At 51.3% G+C, this 17,500-nt stretch overlaps 4 protein-coding genes across 10 annotated transcripts in view; all 4 read right to left on the bottom strand.

Annotated features, from left to right (window-relative positions):
• pla1a (phospholipase A1 member A) overlaps positions 1–4,950 on the bottom strand; it is a 7,039-nt gene extending 2,089 nt beyond the window's left edge. Inside the window, exons 1-7 of one of the 2 annotated variants that reach the window (XM_076171702.1) lie at positions 4,556–4,950; positions 3,271–3,478; positions 2,811–2,988; positions 2,590–2,698; positions 1,522–1,623; positions 1,008–1,100; positions 201–368 (exon numbers count right to left, since the gene is read on the bottom strand). In XM_076171702.1, the coding sequence (XP_076027817.1) occupies positions 201–368; positions 1,008–1,100; positions 1,522–1,623; positions 2,590–2,698; positions 2,811–2,988; positions 3,271–3,478; positions 4,556–4,613 (916 nt within the window). In that variant the 5' untranslated portion in view covers positions 4,614–4,950. Of the gene's footprint in view, positions 1–200; positions 387–1,007; positions 1,101–1,521; positions 1,624–2,589; positions 2,699–2,810; positions 2,989–3,270; positions 3,479–4,555 lie in introns of both variants that reach the window. The other variant, XM_076171701.1, reaches the window with a different exon arrangement.
• A 906-nt stretch (positions 4,951–5,856) lies between these two features.
• hsd3b1 (hydroxy-delta-5-steroid dehydrogenase, 3 beta- and steroid delta-isomerase 1) lies at positions 5,857–8,071 on the bottom strand. Its single transcript, XM_076171688.1, has 3 exons — positions 7,689–8,071; positions 7,093–7,257; positions 5,857–6,926 (listed from the first exon to the last, which is right to left on the bottom strand). The coding sequence occupies exons 1-3, from the start codon at positions 7,837–7,839 to the stop codon at positions 6,115–6,117; spliced, it is 1,128 nt and encodes a 375-aa protein (XP_076027803.1). The 5' UTR covers positions 7,840–8,071; the 3' UTR covers positions 5,857–6,114.
• A 136-nt stretch (positions 8,072–8,207) lies between these two features.
• Positions 8,208–14,649, bottom strand: LOC143017078 (kelch-like protein 9). Its single transcript, XM_076171687.1, has 11 exons — positions 14,365–14,649; positions 13,755–13,805; positions 13,273–13,388; positions 12,898–13,103; positions 12,574–12,706; positions 12,083–12,279; positions 11,812–11,887; positions 10,937–11,494; positions 10,654–10,833; positions 10,414–10,527; positions 8,208–9,449 (listed from the first exon to the last, which is right to left on the bottom strand). Exons 2-11 carry the CDS (start codon positions 13,757–13,759, stop codon positions 8,953–8,955), a joined length of 2,082 nt encoding a protein of 693 aa, XP_076027802.1. The 5' UTR covers positions 13,760–13,805; positions 14,365–14,649; the 3' UTR covers positions 8,208–8,952.
• A 551-nt stretch (positions 14,650–15,200) lies between these two features.
• Positions 15,201–17,500, bottom strand: part of hao2 (hydroxyacid oxidase 2 (long chain)) — a 4,604-nt gene continuing 2,304 nt past the window's right edge. For all 6 annotated transcript variants that reach the window (XM_076171695.1, XM_076171694.1, XM_076171692.1 and 3 more), the window contains 6 exons: positions 17,201–17,352; positions 16,515–16,798; positions 16,207–16,428; positions 15,923–16,081; positions 15,735–15,804; positions 15,201–15,638 (listed from right to left, as the gene is read on the bottom strand). In XM_076171695.1, coding sequence (XP_076027810.1) covers positions 15,583–15,638; positions 15,735–15,804; positions 15,923–16,081; positions 16,207–16,428; positions 16,515–16,798; positions 17,201–17,352 — 943 coding nt within the window. In that variant the 3' untranslated portion in view covers positions 15,201–15,582. The remainder of the gene's footprint in view (positions 15,639–15,734; positions 15,805–15,922; positions 16,082–16,206; positions 16,429–16,514; positions 16,799–17,200; positions 17,353–17,500) is intronic.

Raw genomic sequence — 17,500 nt, forward strand, 5'->3', positions numbered from 1 at the left:
ACAGGGTGTGTGTGTCAATAACTATATCAAGACTTCATCCATCAACATAAAATGCTAAGTTAATTATTCATAATATATATATTAAAATATAACATTTAATTTCTCTTTAAAAAAGACAATAATGTCTTGATTGTTCGAGTGTCTTTTCGTTGCTGCAGGTGTGTGTGTGTGTGTGTGTGTGTGTGTGTGTGTGTCCTCACCTATGCGGGGACAGACCCCCTTAAAGACCCCCTGACAGTCCACACAGTGCCCCGCCAAGAAGGCGTCGTAGTTGAAGCAGGGGATCCCCGTCAAGACGCACGAGCCGTTCAGCGCGCTGATGTAGACGTGCAGCGCCCTCATGTGGTCGCAGATCACATAGCCGTACACTGGAAAGTAAACAAGAACTGACAACAGACAGAGGAGCTGAGGGAGGGTCAGGGGTCACGCTGAGGTCACTGTGTGTTCTGTTTCCTGTTCAAACACAGATTTGATCTTTTCTCTCTCTCTCTCTCTCTCTCCCTGTCTCTCTCTCTCTCTCTCTCTCTCTCTCTCTCTCTCTCTCTCTCTCCCTGTCTCTCTCTCTCTCTCTCTCTCTCTCCCTGTCTCTCTCTCTCTCTCTCTCTCTCCCTGTCTCTCTCTCTCTCTCTCCCTCCCTCTCTCTCTCTCTCTCTCTCTCTTTACGTCAGCCGTCTCAAATATGAGCTTTTCCTGCATCTACTCAAGGTGAAGTGTTGCCGTGGTGATGAACAGGCGGCCTCTCCTGTCACCGCGCTGCAGCAGAGTCAGCTGTTTGTTTGCGTCACATCGATAAAGCAAACAGTTTTTATCAGATTTGGAACAAACTTGTCATCAGTTTGTTTTCAGACGGGTCAAAGGTCAAGATCACAAGTGTCTGTGCCTGCGAGCTCACAGGGGAATGAAGAGGAGGCTCAGTGATCCAGTCTGTGTTTGAATCAGCTCAGAGCCACACTCAGGGTTGGTTGTTGTTTATTATCTGAACTCCTAAACCTCTAAAGTCCTCTTACTGGAGGGAAACCTGGAGCGAGCACATCCGGTCTGGTCCTTCCCTCCGTTCAGGTAGAAGTCCACGTGGCCCACAGGGATGGAGATGCCGAAATCTGAGGGAGAAGATAGAAAGGTGGAGGCTCTCACTCAGCTGCCATTTGCCACCTGTCCACCAGCTGTCCCCGCTGAGCCTCCCCACAGCTGAGCCCTGTTTCCTAATCAGCCCTGTGTCACCAGGGTCTCAGCCTCAGACCCTTTGGAGATGTTTGCTTGCTCCTGCTCCCTCTCAAAAACGTTACAATGACAGTGAAGAGAAGAAACAAGTGGACATGAACGCAAACACAAACCAGGTGAGTTGGAGCCGGGACACGCTGCCTGAAGATTTGTCCATCCAGAGCGCATTGAACCCGGTTTGGATCAAACCCTGTACCTGGACTCCACCAACATGGAGAGCACAGCTGAGAAACCTCATGTGTTAGATGTATGCATGTGTAAGAGAAGGTGACATCATCATTAGGTGACGTAAAGCCTCACGGTCTGAGTCGGTGTGGATGGCGTCAACAAACTGAGCGTCAGAGGGGTCCAGCCGGTCAAAGGGGTCGGCTCCTTTAAACATGGGCCCAGCAGGATCCAGACCTGGACAGAGGGGTCAGAAGGTAGAGCAGATGTCCATCACTTACAGGAAGAGTTTCTGTGCCTCACTTATGATCTAAGCTTCATTTTGTCACGGTTCTTATGGTTCTTATTGTTCTGCTTGTTCTTATAGTGCAGGGGGAAAGCAAACTCAGACATATGATGGATGTTTTCTTCTTCATGTCCACTCCTGCACCATTTGAAGTGATGAGCATGATGTCACTGTCTGGGTGTGTTATGTGCACTGTGTTTGCATCTTTCATTCACGTGAGTTCTTGTTCCAGCTAACGAGACCTCACATGACCTCACATGACCTCTTGTTGTCCTCTTGTTGCTATTTCCTTTGAAGGAAACGAACCTAACAGTGTTTAATGGCGTCTACTTGGAAGCATCTATGAGGATGAAACCTCAGAACCTGCTGTGATCTTGTTGTCACCAATATTGTTCAACCAGCTTTCAGCTTATGAAGTCATTGTTCTCTGGAGAATGAATCTTAATGTGCTCCAGTTGTTGATCCCTTGCAGCGTGTGTGTGTTTTTGTTTGTGTGTGTGTGTGTGTGTGTGTGTGTGTGTGTGTGTGTGTGTGTGTGTGTGTGGAGCCTCTCCACTCAGACAGCAGCAGCAGATAGAAAGCCGTGAACAGTGCTTCATTGTGTTAGTTTGGGTTGGGTGGCACTCTTATCAAAGTGCTGTTGTTCTTCTGGAGAGCCTTGCTCAACCGCCAAGGTCAGCCTGAGACCACAGAGGCTGCCTGCGTGTGTGTGTGTGTGTGTGTGTGTGTGTGTGTGTGTGTGTGTGTGTGTGTGTGTGTGTGTGCAGCAGAACAGCTTCATGGGTTGGTTTACTGATGCATTTATGTGGAAACCAACCTCAAACCTCAAATACTCTCAATATAGCACTGATGTGTGTGTGTGTGTGTGTGTGTGTGTGTGTGTGTGTGTGTGTGTGTGTGTGTGTGTGTGTCCTCACCTGTGATCCGTCCTATCTTGCCCTCAAACAGAGTCCCCACGAAGCCGGCGACGTGCGCCCCCAGACTGACCCCGATGAAGTGGAAGGAGCCCAGTTCACTTCCATGTTTCTGTGGGCAGAGCAGCTCCACCTCAGTCATCAGGTTCATCATGTGACCCCCAGGCTCACACGGAGACTAAGTTCTAACATCAGGGTTTGAGAGGGGCGGTAACGGGTCTCACCTGCAGCTGGTTGATGAGGATGGAGATCTGAACTGCCACTTCCTTGTAGTTCTCCACCGCCAGGTTGTAGGCGAAGGAGGCCCCGTAGACCCAGTCCACCACCACCACGTTCACATCCTGGGCCAGCAGCAGGGCCCGGGCCAGCTCCTTTACCCAGGACGGCTTACTGCCCAGGGCCCTGCAGGGGGGGGCGGGGTCAGGTGAGAGGAGAGGAAGTGAGGGAAGGATGGAGGAGAGATCCATTTAGTATAATGACAGTGTTGTCACCTGTAGACGGCGTGTAACCACCTAAGACACATTTTCCTTCTTTATCTTCTGTTCTGGTCACCAAAACCAACGTGTACAGAATGTGAATGGAAACTTGAGGGCTTTGAGTTTGTAGTGGTTTCTGGTTTCATTCTGACAAAGAGCAGATCCTCTTAAACTTCCGCCTGACTGTGTGTTGTTAGCATTAGCTCACCTGTAGCCATGGATGATGACCTTGGTGGGGCGGGAGGCGTTGAAGAGGGAGGCGTGCTTTGACCTGGTGAGAGTCTCCTGGCTGAACGTTCGGGCGCAGTCCATGTTTATCCTGGTGAGCAGGAGGTACTGGACCTGCAGCTGGAGGCCCTGCTGACGGTACTCCTGCCACGTGTTGCTGTTCAGGTCGGCACACTCCTCCTCCACATCTGCTCGGGTGGAAGGAGAGGAGATACGCTAACCTGACGCCCTGCATGTACGTCTGCACAACATGAGACAACACACCAGCTGCAGACTGATGAGAGAGGGACCCGGAAGGTACTATAGGATAGAGATCCGTAACATACAGAGGGTTCAGGGTCAAAGGTCAGAGTTACTATAGGATAGAGATCCGTGACATACAGAGGGTTCAGGGTCAAAGGTCAGAGTTACTATAGGATAGAGATCCGTGACAACATACCGAGGGTTCAGGGTCAAAGGTCAGAGTTACTATAGGATAGAGATCCGTGACATACAGAGGGTTCAGGGTCAAAGGTCAGAGTTACTATAGGATAGAGATCCGTGACATACAGAGGGTTTAGGGTCAAAGGTCAGAGTTACTATAGGATAGAGATCCGTGACAACATACAGAGGGTTCAGGGTCAAAGGTCAGCGTTACTATAGGATAGAGATCCGTGACAACATACAGAGGGTTCAGGGTCAAAGGTCAGAGTTACTATAGGATAGAGATCCGTGACAACATACAGAGGGTTCAGGGTCAAAGGTCAGAGTTACTATAGGATAGAGATCCGTGACAACATACAGAGGGTTCAGGGTCAAAGGTCAGAGTTACTATAGGATAGAGATCCGTGACAACATACAGAGGGTTCAGGGTCAAAGGTCAGAGTTACTATAGGATAGAGATCCGTGACAACATACAAAGGGTTCAGGGTCAAAGGTCAGAGTTACTATAGGATAGAGATCTGTGACAACATACAAAGGGTTCAGGGTCAAAGGTCAGAGTTACTATAGGATAGAGATCCGTGACAACATACAGAGGGTTCGGGTCAAAGGTCAGAGCCTTCGGATCAGATCACATCCTCTTTGTCTGGTTGTTCTCTATATGCGTCAGTGTGGAGGTTTTGAGTTTTATAACTTATTATCAAAGCTCTTTAAACAAGCATATAAACATATAAACATATAAACCTTAGTGGTACGTCGTGCTTGGAGGACAGTTTGGTTATAATCTGCATAATCACAGAGAAATCGTCCGCACGAGCTTGAATAGTTTAGACAGAGGAACTCACCTCCGGCTGCTGCTGTGATGTAAAGGAGCAGAGTGAGCAGGACGGCTTTGTGTTCCATCGTCAGGCCTGAGTGAGCAGGCTCAGCTGAGCTGCTTAGCCTCAGCCTGGTGGAGGCAGATCTCACGCGGTCTCAGCCTGACCACAGCCGCTCAGGAACACACACACACACACACACACAAAGCTGCTACAGTCCAGCAAACGGCGGCGGCTTATTCCTTCTCTGAGGCGCGTTTGTGATCAACTTCCACGTACAGCTGAAGTATGTGGAGCAGACTCTTCCTCCTGTTCCCACATCCTCTTCCTCAGCCTGCGCCTCCCGTCTGTTTCAACTCTGCTGGTCAGACGAGCGCTTGAAGCTGCCAGCCAGTGAATCCATGACCTCATTGGTATTCAATGGCTGTTTGTTTAAAGTGCTGGACTCTGGCCGCGCTGCCCTCCTGTGTGTGTGTGGGTGTGTGTGTGTGTGGGGGGGGAGCATCAGTGTGTGGGGGGGGAAGTATCAGTGTGTGCGTGTGGGTGTGTGTGTGTGGGGGGGGGGGGGAGCAGCAGTGTGTGTGTGTGGGGGAAGCATCAGTGTGTGTGGGGGGGAAGCATCAGTGTGTGAGTGTGTGTGGGTGTGTGTGTGTGTGTATGTGTGTGTGTGTGTGTGTGTGTGTGTGTGTGGGGAGCATCATTGTGTGTGTGTGTGTGTGTGTGTGTATGTGTGTGTCTGTGTGTGAGTGTGTGTGTGTGTGTGTGTGTCTGTGTGTGTGTGAGTGTGTGTGTGTGTGTGTGTCTGTGTGTGTGTGTGTGTGTGTGTGTGTGTGTGTGTGGAGGGGTCACACTGTTGTGTCTGTGGCAGATCAATCATGTGCTCATTGATCTTTCCAGCAGCGTAGTTTGGTTGCTCTGTAGTTTGTCTGTGCTGTAGGTTTGAGCTCACGCTGCATGGAGACGCAGGCTTTTCAAGGCTTTAAAGTGCAGAAACTGTTGCACCTCTACTGTGTGCAGTGAGTGAAAACGGGGCCCTTATGTTCTTGGTTCTGATTGGTCAAAAGTACTCACCTGGACCTCGTCTCACACCGGCCAATCAGAGCCAGTGTTGTGTTCTGACCCATTTAATGAAGCTGAGGATGAGCTGTCAGGATACATGCTGACGTTTACGTGACGATGCTTTAAGTGTGGACCAATCAGAACCAAGCTTTCAGGCCAGTTCAGCACAAGTTGATGTGTTTCTGTAGGATGAAGTCACGCTGCCTGTAATAGAGCATGAAGACGAGTCAGAGGAGGAAGAAGAAGAAGCAGAACACCTTCATGTTTCTGTTCTGCAGTTTTTATTCTTCTATATTTTGACCTCAAACATTACAAACACCAGCAGCAAACTCACAGATCTGAACAAAGTGAACTGGATCAGAGCCGAGTGAAGAATTTAATCTCATCACACTGAGCTCACATGTCTGAGATACAATCAGAGGGAAGAGGAGAACACTCAGAATCTTTGTGTTTAATCTGTTTGACTTGCTTGACAAATCAGAAAGCTTTCACGTAGTTAAAATTGGCTTGTTGTCATGGTAACAGCTTTATTGTTTACACATCAGTCTCTCCCTCTCCCTCGGCAGCTGGGAGGCGAGCCAGCGGACGGTGCCTCGGCGGGATTCCTCCCAGGTGTGTCCGGGCTCGTATCCCAGGTCCCTCTTGGCTCGCTGGTAGGAAAAGCTGAACGGCGTGTTGAGCATGGTGAGGAGCTGCCGGTTGACCGGAGGGACGACGCGTTTGAAAGGGCGGAGCATCGCGCACAGGAGCTCCAACAAGAAGCAGAGCAGGTAGAGGAGCCGGAGGGGCAGGCGGGGCTTGGCCTGGATGCTGAAGCCCAGAGGCGACATCACCACGTGGTTAAAGTCTGAATAACTCACGGGCGGCGTGTCGTCAGAAATGTAGTAGAACTTCCCTCCGACGGCAGATCTTCTCTCTGGACCTCTGAGGCTGCGGGCGGCCTGCAGGTGAGCCAGAGCCACGTTGCCCACGTACACGGGGTTCACACGGGCCTCCGGCGCCGACATCCGTAACAGAACGTCTCTGTTTCGGATCCCGTCAGCCATGTGGCCCAGCAGGAAGCGGCAGCCCTCCCCGTAGATGTACATGGGTCTGAGGGCACAGGTGGCCAGCCGGCCCCCGTTCTGCAGCACCTCGCCGTGGGCCTGCAGGGTCCTCTGCTCCGCCTCCTTCTTGGTCTGACTGTAGGCAAATTTCAGGGTGCACTCATATACTGTGTCCTCGTTACCGTTGACGATGGGGTCACCCCTGGGGTTTGGACCTGCCACCTCCAGGCTGCTGGTGTAGATGAAGGACGCCACGTTCTCCTGGATACACGCCTCCAGAAGCATCTGTGTCCCTGGACAGCAAAGATGAAGGTGAGGTCACATGTTTATGTGCTGATATGATCACACGCACACGCACAGACGCACACACAGGCACACACACGCACACACACGCACACACACGCACACACACAGGTGACCTTTGACCCGTCACAGTGGCTACAGAGCTGTGTGTGATACCTCTGACGTTGACGGCGTGCAGCTCGCTGTACTCCACCACGCCTATGACATCGATGAGGGAGGCGATGTGGAAGACGAGCGACGCCCCTCGACAGGCTCTCCTCACAAAGTCCCCGTCCCTGATGTCCCCCTCAAAGACACTCAGCTGGGTGTCCCCTCTGCTCTCTGACAGACAGGAAGACACACAGCAGCACGCTCAGGCTCAGGCTCAAGTGTGACTCTGACAAGGACATGAAGACGGAGACGCTGTCCGCCAAACTATCAGCTCAGTGATCTGAGTCACTCTGTTCAGATGGATTCACTTTGAAACTGAATCTCAATTAAAAGAAAGCTGGAATAAAAGAAATCTTAACACAAACAAACAAGAGAAGAGAAGTTTAACATCAAACATCTACAGAGACAGCTTGGTTGGAAAAATACATTTTAAAAAAGCTAAAAAAAACACAAATCCTTTCTGTGGTGTCCAGGTTTGCAAATATAAAAGTACAATGTTGAGTATATAACTAAAGAAATGACTGAGAGACGACCATGAAGCCCCTCTGGGCTCTAGAGAGCTAAATGTCTAAACCAGAGTCTTCAGGTACTTCAGGTTTTACCCTGTAGGTTCTGCAGGAGTTGAGGTTGGACGTGTTTGTCCAGCAGTCGGACCTCGGCCATGTCCTCCTCGTCCAGCAGCAGTCTCACCAGCCTCTGTCCCAAGAAGCCGCAGGCCCCCGTCACCACACACACTTCCCCTTTCAGAGACATGTCGCTCTTTCAGACTGAGCCTGACTGAAGATGAGAGCTGGGGTTTGATGTCCTTCCCCATGTGGGCGTTAGACATGTCGCCCTGTTGTCTTTGGGGTAGAGGGTGTGGTCAGACGCTGTGACGCCGGTGCTGGAAGGTGTTCAGGAGTGAGACAGTCTGTCTCTTTGTTTGGTCCTTGACATCTGGGCTGCTTATCGTCTGCGGTCTTATCTGGAGAGTGAAGGGAGAAGAGCCAAGGCTGCTTTCACCATCACTCTCTGTGTGTGTGTGTGTGTTTGTGTGTGTGTGTGTGGGTGTGTGGGTGTGTGGGTGTGATGAATGAGAGTTGCATTTTTGTTGATATTCTGAGATAAAGATGAAAAGTTGAGCCATTTTATTTTTTATTTCAAACCCATGAAGTGCAGCAGGAGCAGCGGAGCATCGGAGCATCGGAGCAGCGGAGCATCGGAGCATCGGAGCATCGGAGCATCGGAGCATAAATACATAAGAAGTGATTTCCCCTCATGACAGAATGAGAAAATTCAGCATTTCAAAGCTGGTGATCTGCTGATGGAGCTGAAGGTTGGATTGTTCATCTCCACCCTCAGCTGGTTGCACACCAAGGTGCACTTCCTACTGGTCACCAATAGATGGGAGCAAAAGCCATAATTTACTTACAGAGAAGTAATCAAATGTCTGACATGACAAGTGGGTCAATGTTGTTGCTTTGTTGTAAGTTGTGTCATTCTGGAGATGTTTAGCGTGGAGGTATCTGATCTGTAGGTCTTTGAATGGACCACTGACCTTTGACCCTGAACCACATCAGAAGATCATAGATGTGACGAGGCGTTGGCTTCACTAGAGCATAACACAGTTCTATTCATGAATCCAGGAGATGGAGGGCAGAACTTCTATCTGTGTACTTTGCTTCCATGTGAGTCCATTCAAAGGCCTGGGGACTTCAGGTGGACTCCAGATGTCTCCAGAATGTTACATCTTACAACAAAACAAGTCAGTGAGCTCAATCAGATGTAAATGAGGGAGATTTTTGTCAAGCTGCCAAAGCCACAGCTCCTGACTTCAACGGCCCTCTTATCCCACCGCCCCCCTCCTGGCTGAATCAGGGCGTCCTGTCAGTCTTTGGCGGGGGGCAGGGGACACTCTTGTATCTGAGCCTCGTCCACAGACCCCTCAGGCAGGTGCACGGTCATGGTACAGGCCCGGATCCCCCCCAGGGGCTCCAGGACGTTGAACACCCTGTCCCACACGTCCTGCTCTGGATCGTATCGCTGCACGATGTCCACCATGCACCTGCTGTTCCAGGAGTACCCCCCCACCACGTAGATCTGCCCGTCAAACACCGTCACGCCCACGTCGCTCTGACCCCGGGGCATGGACGCCACCCCCGTCCACTGGTCTGTCTTGGGGCTGTAGTACTCGCAGCCCAGGACGTCGTCGTAGTCGCTGCTGCCCCGGAAATGATTCCCTCCCATGACGTAGAGGCGCTCGCCCGCGGTGCACATGCAGTGCAGCCCGCGCAGATCCATCATGTCAGCACGCTGACTCCACGCGTCGGTGGAGGGGTCGTAACACCAAAGCTCCTTCTGGAAGGTGTCACGGGTGATGCCGCCTGTGTGACGAGAGGAAAGGGAACAGCAGAGTCAGCAGCAGTCCTGCCATGCTGGACAACGTCTCTACTGCAGACTCTACTGAAGTCAACAACCAAGGCCAAACACAACGACCAAAACCTGCATCTCTGTCTACATCTGACCTTCATCCTCTGACCTTCATCCTCTGACCTCCTGACCTTCTAAACCTCCATAGTAACCTGAATGATATCATTTTGAGTTTTCTTGAAAGCATTCACATGTGTGTATAGAAGCAGACTTTCTGTCTTGCCGTTATTATTGACTTGATTGACAGGAGGGAGCTTGTGGAGTGTGTGTAAGCTGCTCCGCTCTGTGGGGGGTGCTGGGTTTAAACCTTGTCAAATTGAGTTCTGGCCCTTTTCCGCTGTGGGTCTGAAGGTTTCCTGCGTTCTCAACCCCACATGTAAATCCTCCGCCTGTGCTCGCAACATGAGCAGCAGTTTCCTGTCCAAGGTTGCTAAGGAACCCCGCAATGTCAGAAATAAAACGCTGCAAATAAAGCTGCTGCAAAACAGGAAGTGGTTTCAAAAAGGTCAACTGAGGCAGCTCGCTATTCACGGCGTCAAAACTGGAACTTAGAGTTGCAGGAAGATGTTGCATGATGAGCGTCGGCTTTATCATCATAGCAAATCCCTCTTCATCATGAGGAGGAGCTAATCAAGCTGAGAGCTGAGACGCTGAGCGGCTGAATGTTCCCACAGGTAAAGTGGAGATGGGAACCATTCTACCAGTGCAGGAATGGAACAGTCAAAGGTCCCTTAAGGTCCCTAAAGGTCCCTGAAGGTCCCTGAAGGTCCTTAACAGTCCGTAAAGGTTTGCTTCTTATTCTGAATGGTATTTATGGTACTTTATTTATGCCGTTTATGTAAAAGACAAATGTCCCAAAGGGGGCAGAGTAGCTGTGGAGTCAGCTTTGGGTTGGATGAGGACTCGTTGCTCACTGACCTGAGATGTACATGAGGTCCCCGTGAACCGTCCCTGCGTGTCCGTAGTGAGGCTCCATCATGTTGGTCACAAACGTCCACTCGTTCTTCCTCAGGTTGTAGCACTCCACCGTGTCTGCAGTCACACAGCACAAACACACACTTCATCTCACGCACTCACGTTTTAAACTGCTTCATTAAATGACTTGTGTTGCATCTAAACGAGCATTCTAAGCGGCGCAGGCCCGGTGGTTACGCTCACCGATCTCTCCTGAGGTGTTCCTCCCACCGACGGCAAAGAGTTTTCCTTTCAGAGCGCTGAGGTGGAAGAAGGTCCTCTTCTCGTTGAGTGAGGCGATCTGGATCCACGTGTCAAAGCGCGGGTCGTATCTGTAGGCGCTGTCGATGGCCGTCTTCCCCTTGGTGTCATAGGTGCTCTGACCTGTAGGGGTCAACATACAAGACATCATCACAAAACTGAAGACGCGCATCATCATCATCATCATCATCCAACTCATCAACAACTCATTGTCTTGGTCACTGACCTCCAACAATGAAGAGAAAGCCTCCCAGCAGAGCCACGCCATGCTGGTACCGTGGGACCTCCATGGGTCGTAGCGCCCTCCAGTGACCACTTTTCTCATCATACAGCCTCAGCTCCCGGCTCACCACCAGCTGCTGTCGCATTACGCCACCTAGAGCTAGAATGTGAGTGGTGTCCGAGCGGATCTGCGTCCGCTGGCTCTGCAGGGCGGGCTGCAGGAACGGCATCATCTGGTAGTTGCTGGCCTCCAGCAGGAGGTTCACGCAGGCCGTCTCAGAGCGCATCAAGGGGTTTCCCCCCTCTTCATCCTCCTGGGAGATCTGTATCAGCTCACTGGGGCTCATCAATGGGAAGCGAATGTGACGCATCAGAGCGTAGAGAGAAGAGTGGCGCTTGTCTCTGTCGTGGTCCAGCCAGGCCCTGACCAGGTGGTACAGCTCCATCTCAGAGAAGCCCTGCAGAGTGTTACTGGCCAGAATGTGGACCAGGCTGGTCTCAGACAGCTGCAGGTAGCGCTCGCTCTGCACCAGAGCTGCCAGGTTCTGGCTCAGAAACCTTCCTAGTTTTGAGAAGAAGAAGGATCAACTTTAAAGCCTGAGGAGTTTTACTCAATGAAATGATCTGTGGGGAAATTGTCTCATTCTGAACTCGCTCACTGATGTTTATGTCTTTGCTGGTAAGTTATTGTGTAGATGTTCTTCTCCTCTTCAGGTCTGTAGGTCTCTAATGGACCCTTATGGATCCATGAACACGTGTCATCTAAAGCTCCTCTACATGAAGTTTAGATACATACTAATATGTTGACCTCTGACCTTTGACCCTGAACCCTCTGCATGTTATCATGGATCTCTGGTAGATGAGTTAAACCTTCCTCACCTATGTTCTGCTGAACGTCTTCTAGCAGCAGGTCAGCTGCGATGTGCTCCACCTCCACACAGTTATCAATCGTGAGCTGCACCACAAATACACAGGAAGATAAGCAGCATTCCCTAAACTGTTTCCTCTACTTGCTTTTCTTCCAGCAGGCACATGTGAGAGCCAAATGAACGCTGGAGTGACAGTGAAGATCTTCCACCATCTAATATCCTCACTTTCCACTGATGTCATTATGCAGGATCCTGTGTTGTGTGGAGTCAAAGCCTCTCACCTCGCTGCTTAACAGCTGATTACAGAACCTCAGGACAGGCAGAACCTGCAGGAAGTTGGCCGCCTCCAGCGTGTCCTGCAGGGTGGAGATGTTGAGTCGCACCCTGGACGTGTAGATGAACTCTATGATGTTCTTTAAACCTGCTGTGGTGACGCCGTGCAGCTTTATCTCTCTCATCTCCTGCTCCTTCATGCCTCCTGAACAGGAAGAGCAAGAACATAAACACAAAGGGATTTATGAGGGTCTGAGTGTGTGTGTGTGTGTGTGTGTGTGTGTGTGTGATGATAGATTGATGCTGTAAAGACAAACAGCACATAGGCATAAACCTGTGTCTCATGATGACTGGAGTTTGGTCCTTAAAGTGAGGGAGAAGTGAAATGCAGAACTGAGGCCACAGTCTCACTTCTCACTTCCTCTTTTCTCCTACCCGTGTTTACGTGAGAGTGAAAGGCAGAGCGGTTAAGTCTTAAGGGTGTAGTTCAGCTCCTCACCAGTGAACATGGCTTTGAAGTAGTCTGAGGCTGAGGCCATGATGACCCTGTGGGCTGGGAAGACCTGCGTGCTGTCACCAGGGGACAGGAAGACGTCACAGAGGGTCTCATCTGCCCGGAACGTCTCCAAGCCCTTTGAGGAAAAATCCCAAATATTAGTATGATGAGCAGCCTCTGTGACGTTTATACGCCTTTAATGTAAACCTTAGACACAACAGATACAGGAAGACGACCCGGCGTTCCTCATGTAAGCTAACCCTGGCTGACATACATGACATGACGCTCTGCATGTGGCTGGAGTGAGTGAGTGTAAATGTGCTGCACCTGCAACACAGCAGCTCCATGCTCACTGCTGCTGAACTCCTTGGACAGCGGCCGGGGGGGCAGCTGGGGCTTCAGGGTCCTGTTTGGGGGTTGAGGGACCTCAAGCGGGGCGGGGGTGGGATCACGTGCGGCTGCGGCCAGAGCCGGAGGAGGTGCGGGAGCTGGAGGAGGTGCGGGAGCTGGAGGAGGTTCAGGAGCTCTGTCATCTACAAACCCAAACAGCTGATTAGTCTCATGACCTCCCATGACCTCCCATGACCTCTCATGACCTCCCATGACCTCCCATGACCTCTCATGACCTCTCATGACCTCTCATGACCTCTCATGACCCCTCATTCCACCTCATTAGGGTCTTCTTGTTCAGATGGTACCCACCCTGAGTAGGTCTGAGGGGTGCAGCAGCAGCAGGTCTGTCTGGTCTCTGATGTCTGCCGCTCAGGCGAGACAGCCTGCGACTCAGCCTCCCCGGGATGTTGTCGTCTCCGCTGCCACTAAAGGGGAGGGGTTAGAACATAGATTAAGAGGGGCGTGTCCTTTACTCCATCACATATCTGGCTAAGCAAAGTGGCCAGATGTTCCTCTCCTCCGCTCCCCTGAGGCCTCCTGAGGTCTTCACAGGCCAGACGGGCTCTGTAACTCCTCCAGCGTGTTCTGGTTCTCCTCTAAGTTGGATATTGGTGGATCACATCCCCAGGGAGGCGTCCAGAGGGCAGCGGGTCAAGTCTGAGCTCTGTGCTGATGGAGCTCCTCGCTCTGACCCCAGACTGCTTCCATCCATGGACTCCACATCTTCATCTCACTCCTGTTATGTCAACAAGCCTCACATATGAAATCAGGTAATGGAATCTGATCCTTACCCCATCTGATCTCCCTCTTGAGGTTGAGGACTGTTGTTACGCTGAGACCTCCTAGGTGGAGAGGAGAGGAGAAGGTGTTAGGTCTTAATGTTTAGACCCTGCAGAGGAGTCAAGGAGTTCATATGTGTCGTTAATGAAACCATAAACTCATCTGGTTGAGACTTGGGTGAGAAAAGACTTGTTTACATTTTAAACTAGCTCTAAATCTTAATCTCTCATTTTCTCCAGATTTCTAGAAAATATGAGCCACAGACGGACAGATAAGACCGAGTGTGAAGGTCGTCTGGAGGACATTCCATCAGAAAACGTTCCTCTGAAACAGTGACTTTGGTTTCTTTGAGATAAACAAACTTGAACCAGGCTCCAGGAATCAGATCGTTCTCTGGTCTGAGCTCTAATCTGTGATCATCTGTGCTCTGGTACTAATCTGCCCAGATCCAGATATTGATCCTATCTGACGAACACCGGTTGTATCTGTCATGTTTGTAACAGCTGAGACCTGCGAGGGCTTAAACCGAGCCAAGGAAGGAGCAAGGAGGCTCAGAAACGAGTCCTCTGACCCTGCCGTGCTCCGGCAGGTGGACCGCATGGATCTGGAGCTGCCACCTACCTGGAAGAAATCCTCCTCCACAGGCTTGATCCCAGGCCTCCCTCCAGCCTGTCAGCCACAGCAGCACTCAGCTCACAGAGGAAGGCAGCAGGACGTCGTCTGCACTGCAGCAGCTGGAAGCATCTGGGTGAGCTTCAACGTTTCTTCGCCTTAACCGAGACCTTGCTCACTTCCTGTGCTACTTCTCTTTCTCTCGTCTAGTCTTTCCGCATGTTGCAGCTTCCCGCTCGTCATAAGTGAAACAAAACCTTCTGCAGGTTTTCGGTGTTCAGGTCTCAGGTACCTGGACCCTTTGAGTTCTAATTGTTTCTGTGGATCAGGTTTTCTGATTTATAACTGAGGAAATCCTGCAACAACTGAAGCCTCTATTGGTTGATCATGTTTATCATTCATTAGTTTGAACTTTTCTCTTCTTTTATTGGCTAAACATAGAAAACAAGTTGATTCTCATCAGATGTGAAAAGAGCAGAGCAAGTGTTTGACCTTTAGCTGTGGCTTTGTGGCTGAGTCTGATCTGTGGCGGTGCTTCGTCCTTCTTCCTGTGAAACTCTCTGCTTGTTTCAGCAGAGCGTCTCCGTCTGCCTCACTCTACTGAGACAAATGTAAAAGCTTCTATGTTCAAACCTGTGCGGTGCTTTGAAAGTCCCAGATCCTGCTGTTCACGCTGAGTGAAAACAGCCCGTTTCTTCAGGCCCACGCAGACAGAGACCCTGACTACATGCAGGTCAGAGTGTGAGTGTGAGTCAGACGTTAACACAGAGCTGTTAGGATTCCTCCCTCATTGCTGAAATGTTGTTGAACGCAAAACCACGAGTTAGGAGAGAAGAATAAGGCGATGAGGCTCTCAGCAGGTCTTTATTCACACACAAGCATCCTCACAGACCACAGTGGATCTGCTCCACAGCTCTCATGAACACTTCCTCCATCACTTTGTAGCTTTGTATCGTCCAATATCACATACAGGCCTCCCCAAAGGCTTCACAGGCCAAAACACAGCCACTTCCTGTATCTGCCACAAAGCTCACAGGCCCTCTGACCCCACAGGCTCTCTGACCTCTGACCCCACAGCCTCCCCTCCTCCCCTCCCCTCTACACACTCACACATTCTGGTAGTGGGCCATCTAGACAGTCTTGTTGTGTGAACGCAGAGAGCCTGCTGTATGAACATACTGGAGGCTGATCAGCTGGTCTGAGTCGGTGCTGCCCCCTGCTGGTGCCTCAGAGTTTGGACAGCTGAATGAGGTTCCTGGTGATTTCAGCCACATTCCTGCAACCTGGAGAAGACAAGAAACAGGAACACGGAGCATTGAAGTGAGGTGATAGGACAAACACACAGATGTGAGGATGGTGCGGTGACGTCGCTTGCTCGCCTGATAACGCCATGGACAGACGGAACTCATCGTTTAAGATTTGCAGGACTTCCTTCAGGCCTTCCTCCCCCTGAAAGATCAGAGGGACATTTGACTGAAATGATGACACACACACACACACACACACACACACACACACACACACACACACACACACACACACACACACACACACACACACACACTACCTTGTAAGCGAGGCCCCACACTGCCGGCCGGCCAATGAACACACACTTTGCTCCCAGCGCCAGCGCCTTCAACACGTCACTTCCTGTCCTGATGCCTCCGTCCACATAGACCTCCATCCTGCCCTGAACCGTGTCCACGATCTCTGACAGCGCGTCGATCTGTGAGGAAAGAGGAAGACGATGAGGAAGGCTCATGGCTCCACAGTGATCCAGGCTCAATCTGTCAGTCACAGGATACAAATCTGTCCACTTGGTGTCAGACCCCAGAATTGGCCGGTACGTACCGAGGCCGGGCCGCCGTCCAGCTGTCTCCCCCCGTGGTTGGACACGATGATGCCCTGGACGCCGTGTTCCACCGCCAGCTCTGCGTCTTCCTTGGTCAGGATGCCCTTGATGATGATTGGCAGGCGGGTGATGGACTGCAGCCAGTAAACATCCTTCCAGCTGATGGACGGGTCCAAGGAGTTGGCAGGAATGCCGTACTCCTCTGAGCCTGTAGCCGTTTGCTGAAGGTACAGCACAGATTTGTCCCACGTGTTCTTTTTCTACACGTGTTGACTTTTTTGTACCATCTGTAAACACATTCACCTACCTGGAACATTCCTTCAAAGTTCTTGACCTTGAGATGTGGCGGCAGCTTGAACTGGTTGCGTATGTCATCGCGGCGCTTTCCGGTGTACGGCACGTCCACGGTGAGGACCAGGGCCTTGTAGCCCAGCGCCTCGACGCGGTGCACGATCTGCTCCGACAGCTTGCGGTCCCGGTACACGTACAGCTGGAACCAGCGGTAGCCGTTAGGAGCGGCGGCCACGATCTCCTCCACTGAGCAGGTGGAGTAGGTGCTGGTGATGTAGCAGGTGTCCAGCGCGTCTGTGGCTGTGGAAACAAAACAGGAAGAACACCGTCTCTGAACATAAACAAGGTCCATGTAAACATCTCTGCACCCCTGCAGCACGGGTGTGACGGGGAACACAGGCGTTCCCAGCTGGGAATACCTCCTTCCTGCTTTGCTGTGGGAATCCAGCATGACAGCCAACATCCATTTGCTGAACAGAGGGACTTAAACCCTTCACTCACAGTTTACTGCCCCTCATCTCTGAACCGGATCGTCTGCAAATAAAGGCGTTCATTTTTTTTTTTTTTTCCTAAGTTTCCCTTCATGTTGGCCTCCTCGCTCCCTCGTTCTCGTGTCCCTCATTGCTTACAGGATACCCCAGAGGCTCCTCAGTGTGGAGCAGAGTGGAGATTATGCTGAGTGATCATGCACAGCGTCCTCACCGCGGGCCGTGGCCACCTCGCCCTCGTGCCACGCCAGGCAGTGAAAGGCAGTCGGTGCGATGCCGACCGGGAAGCTGATTTCCGTCCCCTGCACGGTGGTCCGGGTGTCGCTCACCGACACGTCCCTCAGGACCCGAGGCCTCAGGCGGATCCTGAAACACAGCCAACAGGTGAGTTTAACTTCCTGTCACTCACCCTCAAACACGTTACAGCAGAGTGAGCCGCTGCATTCTGCTCACAACACGCCAAAGCTCCACTGAGCTGTTTTCAGCTTCCAAGACAGTTGTTGTGTTTATTATA

Source organism: Genypterus blacodes, unplaced genomic scaffold (genome assembly GCF_046128005.1).
Source record: "Genypterus blacodes isolate CSIRO-AG114 ecotype Tasmania unplaced genomic scaffold, CSIRO-AGI_Gbla_v1 ptg000265l_1, whole genome shotgun sequence".
In the NCBI taxonomy this organism is placed as follows: domain Eukaryota; kingdom Metazoa; phylum Chordata; class Actinopteri; order Ophidiiformes; family Ophidiidae; genus Genypterus; species Genypterus blacodes.

What these genes read in the sequence shown, in the direction of transcription:
- hsd3b1 (XM_076171688.1), bottom strand. Translation starts at nt 7,839, where the DNA reads ATGTCTCTGAAAGGGGAAGTGTGTGTGGTGACGGGGGCCTGCGGCTTC. An exon ending in ACTCCTGCAGAACCTACAGG is followed by an intron (nt 7,258 to 7,688) that starts GTAAAACCTGAA and finishes CCTGTCTGTCAG; the next exon opens with AGAGCAGAGGGGACACCCAG. An exon ending in GCACGCCGTCAACGTCAGAG is followed by an intron (nt 6,927 to 7,092) that starts GTATCACACACA and finishes TTTGCTGTCCAG; the next exon opens with GGACACAGATGCTTCTGGAG.
- LOC143017078 (XM_076171687.1), bottom strand. An exon ending in CTTCAAAGCCATGTTCACTG is followed by an intron (nt 12,280 to 12,573) that starts GTGAGGAGCTGA and finishes CTTCCTGTTCAG; the next exon opens with GAGGCATGAAGGAGCAGGAG. An exon ending in GGACCTCATGTACATCTCAG is followed by an intron (nt 9,450 to 10,413) that starts GTCAGTGAGCAA and finishes CTCGTCACACAG; the next exon opens with GCGGCATCACCCGTGACACC.